A 6,714-nucleotide genomic window follows, 5' to 3' on the forward strand; every position below is an offset into this window, starting at 1 on the left:
ATATAATATATACTTAATATATATATATATATATATATATATAAATAATATATATACACATATACATATATATATATATATACATATATATATATACACATATATATATACATAACGTATATATATATATATGTATATTATAACGTATATATATATATATATGTATATCCGAACATAGATCCGAGCCCGATAAGACCCACCCTTACTATATAGTACATTCCAAATGGTGAAATAGAGTTACTTACTCTCAGTCACAGACTGACATATTCATAATTCCTGAGTAAATTGGTTGCGTTCTCAGTGTTACTGATCAGTTAGAAATCACTATTTTTTAGAAGAACAATGTTTTATTGGCCTTTACACTTTTACAGGCCCGCCGATGGACAGATCTGAGACAATCGAAAAACCTTTTAAATTTTTATTACCTCTCTCTTTTAGTCTATACATACTACAGAGTGATACTAAATATTGAAATACTCTCTAGAGTAGTAGAGAAAGAGAGAGAGTAGCGAAAGACTCTGTCAGAGTCTCTCATCACTAGAGTAGTCTATTGTTTGGAAACAAATAGACTGAGTCGACAACTCGACACTCTGACTCGCGGTAGTCGGCAGACTCGACACTCAGCAGTCGACACGCGGTACTCGGTAGTCGACACTCGCAGCCCCACGGCCCACGGCTGCACCACATAGTGCTCGGCCTCGCACGGGATCTCTGAGAATTTTAGTAAACGCATACTTCGATTACTTCCAATGACAAAAGAGTAATAGCTGTTAGACCGTCAATTATAAGAGCTTATAATACTCGTATGTATGTATGTACTCTCTTGCGAGTCTTGCAAGTGGTATAGTTTTCAATTTTTCATACATCACCTCATTCACCTGGCCTCACGTCATTCACCTGGCCTGGTATACGATTAAGATATGTCGTATTAGCAAACTAGTTTCCGACCCACGGCGATATATCTTCTTAAGAGAACATCGTGAGGTATATTGCACTTGTGACTGTAATAAAAGACATGACGTCCGGACAAGTGGATCTAGCGAAGTAGTTTCCGACGGTCTGCCCAGGCTCCCATCCTTTCTCTACTTTTAAAATACATACTCTACTACTAGGAGTAGTAGACTCCGTTCTACAATTTCGGGTTCTCTCTGGGCCTGGGAGTGAGCCCTCACGGCCCACACACGTAACTCACTTTCCCCTTGAATTCCTACAGTCCCCACTTCCCTGTGGGCCCAGTCCCACTCCACAATGACAGGCGGCCGATGCGTCAATGCAGGTCTGCCGTCTGCGGGATGGCCCGCCGCCCGACGGCCAGATGGGCGACAGTCGACACTTCCCTTGTTGTCTTAAGCAAGAAGTTGAGAGTTGAGATATTTAAAAGTTTTTATTAGAGAGTTTATCTACGTATGTATGGTTTATCTCATTCTCAGATTTGAGATTGGCGAGTGGGGTTATCTTTAGTTTGTCTTTATATTTGTTTTTGTTTTTTATTTTGTTTGTCCAACTGACTAGAGAGTACTGATTTGCCGAGAAAAAAAAATGAAGTTTGCTCTTTTGATAATGACTAAATGTCATGAGTCATCGGCTCATACTTAAACATAGAGATTGTCATAGATGAAAGTTTCTTGAATCACAGACATATATTTAACTTACGGCAGAAACGCCTTTCTCGACAAACTGCATTTGTGTACCCTTGTTGCGATATAGTCTGTTGGTCAATTCCGACATCTTTATATCTGAACGAAGTAACATGGCCTGTTTAAAGTCGTACGTATACGACTATCAACTGACAGAACTGACAGTAGTACTCAATTGAGAAGAATCGCGTACTTGCGGGGCATTTTTGAGACCGATAGGAAGTTATCGTAATAGTCGATAGTGTTTTCAGCTGGTGGAAGCACATTGTAGTAAGATACCGACTTCACCATCATCGAACCGTTTCGTGATACGCAACGATAAATAATTATGGGACAAACACTCTTGCTGATATGGAAAAACGGACTACTCAAGGTACGACCAGTACAACTCAGCATGTCCAATGGGTGCATATTTGCATACCGGATTACTATTGCAAGTCAGCTCTGGTCCTTACTGTGATATTGTTCAAAACTAAATAGACTTGTGTGTACCTGGTGTTGTCGATCACAGTATGGTTTCTTATTCGTTTAGGAGACTGATTTGTACACCGTGAATTTCTGGAGACACAACAGCTCCGCATATTGCAGTACGTACAATACTGTATTGTGCGAATAAGTGCATTATTGTACGTACACTTATGGATCTTTAGGAAATTTTACTTGAGACGTGCCATAGATGCTGTTCTTAATATGTTGGAAGTATGTCTCATGTATATATTATTCAAGGGAATGCTTTTCGATATCGTTTAACAATTTCCATGAACTATTATTTATGCACGTACTGGTAATCGGCCATGTGCTAATCGATGGTATGCAACACTATATATATATATATATATACATATTATATATACACACATACACACATACATATATTTAATATATCAATTTATGAACGTATATTTATACATATGTGTATAATGTATCAATATATATATATATATATATATATATATATATATATATATATATATATATATATATATATATATATATATATATATAAATGTATCAATATATATATAAATGTATTTATATGAATGAATGTACATATATTTATATATATAAATATGTATATATATGTATATATATATACGTATATATTTATATTTATATATATATATATACGTATATATATATTATATATATACACACATATATATATATATATATATATATATATATATATATATATATACAGACACACATATATACACACATATATATATATGAGTGAGTATATATATATATATATTATTATGTGTATCGTGTTATATACTATATATGTATATATATATATATATTAATATATATTTAGTATATATGTATATATATATTATTATATGTATATACATATCATTATATATATATATATATATATATATATATATGTGTGTGTGTGAACGTATAGACATATGCTTATAATGTATTTATTCATGTATACATATATGATTGTTCTTGTATATCTATCTATATCTATAGTAATATATTCGTAAATAAATACACAATTCATATACATATTTTTTATGGCGATTGCGTAAGGAATGTATTATTATTGACTCATGTTCTATATATACATACATTCGCAATTGGATTTCTTATTTGTTTCCCAAATAGGTTCGATGTGATTGTTATTTGCTTCATCACCGTCACGCATACCTGTTAATCTTGACGTTCGCTTTCCCCACCATAGCCTGCTCAACAAATATATTTTATAATGGAGTACTCATTCAATATATTTATAATATTGACGTGCAGTATTATATTAGTATCTCATTATTTGTTTTCACACTTTCGAATATTCTACAACGCTAATAGGTTACTTATGTTCCTGTCACAGCTTCGGCAACCCGTCGCACTCTGTGTTGAGCTCCTCATGCCGCTACTGCTGATTGCGATAGCTGCGGGTGTCAAGTATGTAGTGTTGAATAGAATGACTTCTTAGTTACGGATCAGTATCCGCTATAGTAGATTTATTGTGGTCGCTAGAATTGTATTGGGGCATCTAGATATGCCCAAGTATGACGCATTGAGTGTAAAGCCAATTTATTTCGGATCCAATTCTGTATCTCCATTGTATGTACCTGTTCAATTTTTGTACGTGATCTGAAGAACGTTGTCATAGACGAAGTATGCTATATGCCGATGCGGAATCACTATTTCATTTTTTTTCTCCAATCTATTATGCTTGAAAGCGAGAATCTACCATATAAAAGTTAAGTGTATGTCTATTTATGAGATCAGATATAATATCATTACTATACAGGTCTACTTATGTAATCAAATACACTATCAGAGTCGTATAATCATCGGAGCTGTACCCGTATCGGCTTTGTGAAAGTCATGTGACAATGTCTTTCAACTCCTGTTATCTTATTGCCTGATTAGGCAAGCGTTGCCTTCTACGGATATCCCCGAGAGTATGCGCCGTTCTTTCTCGTTGCCCGCATTCTACAACGCAAGCGTACAGCGCACCTCAGACGACATCACTACGGCATCTCTCTTGTTTACGCGCCCTATAGCCTACACACCCACCGGGGGACAAGGTGAGAAGTCATCTGCGCGTGTATTGTATGTTTATGCAATATGTATATGTGCGTGTATGTAGTATGTATGTGGTATGTATAGGTGTGTGTAAGTAGCATGTACATGTGGGTGGGTGTTATGTGGTACGCTTACAATGAGTTTTAGGGGTTTAGAGTTTAAGGTTTCAGTCATGTGGCACGCACAAGCACTGGTTGCAGCAGATACACGCAAACCCTCGAGATCTTCATGCTCGGTACACATTTTAGAAAGATCGTTAAATCCAAAAGCGTAGGGTTTTAAGGTTTAACTTACTGTGTGAATGCGATGCGTCAACGTGTGGGTGAGAGCGGCTCATCCAGTGCAGTTGAACGAGTTATCTGTTGTGTGCGACACTTCAGGCGCACTTCAGTAATTAAGTCACAATTAATTCGCAATTAATGCACACACTACTGCATGACGTGTGTTGTCAACCACCTGGTCGCCACCATCAAGGCAACAATCAATCAGCTAATTAGTTAGCTAGTGTGAAACTGTCTATTACGTTCAATCTCTGTTGGTGTGTAGTCCCAATTCAACCAGCCATGCGACATGCTAGTTTCCCGTACCTTCCAATCGTATCAACTATGTCCACTCTCCCATACAAGTTCATATGTATGCCCCAGTAAACCCCCCATCCCCTTACTCACTCAACCGATCCACTGCCTTCGACCGACCACAGTTGATGAAGTGCTAGACATTGTCCGGGCGAGTGTGCTTGAGCTGGTGGGCTTCAATGCGTCGTTTGTGGGCTTTGATACTGAGGATGAAATGCTCAGTTATGCGGTCGAGGCCAACGAGCAACTGCAGCTGCTTGCTGCTCTGAGTTGGGCAAATGTATGTGTTTATGTGTGCATGTGCGTGTCTGTATGTGTGTGTATGTGTGTATGTGTGAATGTGTGTACCCAATCAATAGACGTACGTCTTCGTTCATTTGTGTGAAACACTTGTGTGTGCATGCAGTTGGAGTGATGTATAGATAGCTCATGTAACACTCATCTGCCATCTGCTTCTTATCCACTCAATGCCTGCTCGTATATAAATAGATTCTCTCTCTTGCTAATCGTATACCATCTTATCTTCATTCGATGTTCATCTGCTCTTATATACCATTTTGTCCTCATGCGATATTTCTCCACCCTTTCATATCTTTGTCTTCGTCCAATGTTTATTCACCCTTTATCTCCATCTATTATTCCTCGTACATTATCTCCACTTCATTCGATGTGTCTTTTCCATTGTAGATAGACCAGCCCAACACCCCACAGGCGACTATCCCAGCTGCTGCAGAGTACACCATCCGACAGGATGAGGAAGCGACGTACGAGACAGACAGTCAGTTCCCAGAGAGGATACCTCTGGGCCCGCGCACAGGGCGGCGGTAAGGGACGCTTACGTTGTTGGTGATGTTTGTGTGTGTGTGTGTGTGTGTGTGTGTTGGTGATGTTTGCGCGTGTGTGTGTGTGTGTTTGTGTATGAATTGCGTATATAAACATGCTCGAGGCATATGTCTAGAAAGTCATTTAATAACATCGCGAATCTGAGGGCCGATAGGTGATTTAGTTTATATCTCATTGAAATCTGAATTTGGAACGATGGATATGGATATATTCATATGTATACGCTGTGTGTGTCTGGTGGGGTGTTGTCTTGTGTCATGATACTATCCTCGTTTTATTGTCATCCAATGATTGAAACGACACGCTCACTCACTCACTGGTTTTAATTGGTGGCGGGGAGTTCATTAGCATAGCAACTATCTTCACATACAGCTGGTAATAAATATTCAATGAACCATGCCAATGTAGGCGATGAGAAGTGCAAGACTTGAAAGTAATTGGAACAAATCGGAACTAATTTAAACTAACTGGAACTAACTAGAACCAATTAAAACTCATTTGAGGGGCTATTTAGAACCAATTAAACCAAACTGGAACTAATTGGAGTCAAGTGAAACTATTAGTAGCTAACTGAATCTTATTGGTGTTGGCGGCTGATTGGCGACTGTGCAGGTATCAACAATTAGGGTTCGTGATGATACAAAACATGGTTGATCAGGCTATTATTCAGCAGAAATCGGGGCTGCCATTAGTCCCAATTCAAGTGATACAGCAGCCTGCTCCCTATCCGGCTTATACTGAAGTAAGTTGTTCGCGTCTAAGTCCTGTCAATGATGTCTATTTCTAAAGGGCAAATATATTATGTGGGTTGTTGATGTGCGCTCATGTATGTGTGCCTTCTGAGTATTTTGATGACCATGTTTGCAACGTTCTCAATGCATGGGCAGCTGTATAAGTGTATTCCCTTCCATTATCTACTGATACTACATATATATATATATATATTCTCATATATTTATATTCATATATTTGTATACATATATACATATATATATATATATATATATATATTCTATATATTCTATATATTATTATATATATATATATACTATATACAATATATATATTACTATATATAGTTATATATTAAGTAGTTATATTATATATATATATAC

The 6,714-nt window shown here is 37.1% G+C and overlaps 1 protein-coding gene across 2 annotated transcripts in view; it reads left to right on the forward strand.

Moving 5' to 3' along the window:
- Positions 1-1,713: 1,713 nt before the first annotated feature.
- Positions 1,714-6,714, forward strand: part of SARC_10376 — a gene marked incomplete at its 3' end in the record, with an annotated part of 7,065 nt that continues 2,064 nt past the window's right edge. The window contains exons 1-6 of one of the 2 annotated variants that reach the window (XM_014295586.1): positions 1,714-2,010; positions 3,478-3,551; positions 3,904-4,183; positions 4,882-5,036; positions 5,444-5,580; positions 6,212-6,341. In XM_014295586.1, coding sequence (XP_014151061.1) covers positions 4,060-4,183; positions 4,882-5,036; positions 5,444-5,580; positions 6,212-6,341 — 546 coding nt within the window. The remainder of the gene's footprint in view (positions 2,011-3,477; positions 3,552-3,903; positions 4,184-4,881; positions 5,037-5,443; positions 5,581-6,211; positions 6,342-6,714) is intronic. The other variant, XM_014295587.1, reaches the window with a different exon arrangement.

The sequence above is a fragment of the Sphaeroforma arctica genome (genome assembly GCF_001186125.1).
Source record: "Sphaeroforma arctica JP610 unplaced genomic scaffold supercont1.1225, whole genome shotgun sequence".
Taxonomy (NCBI): Eukaryota; class Ichthyosporea; order Ichthyophonida; genus Sphaeroforma; species Sphaeroforma arctica.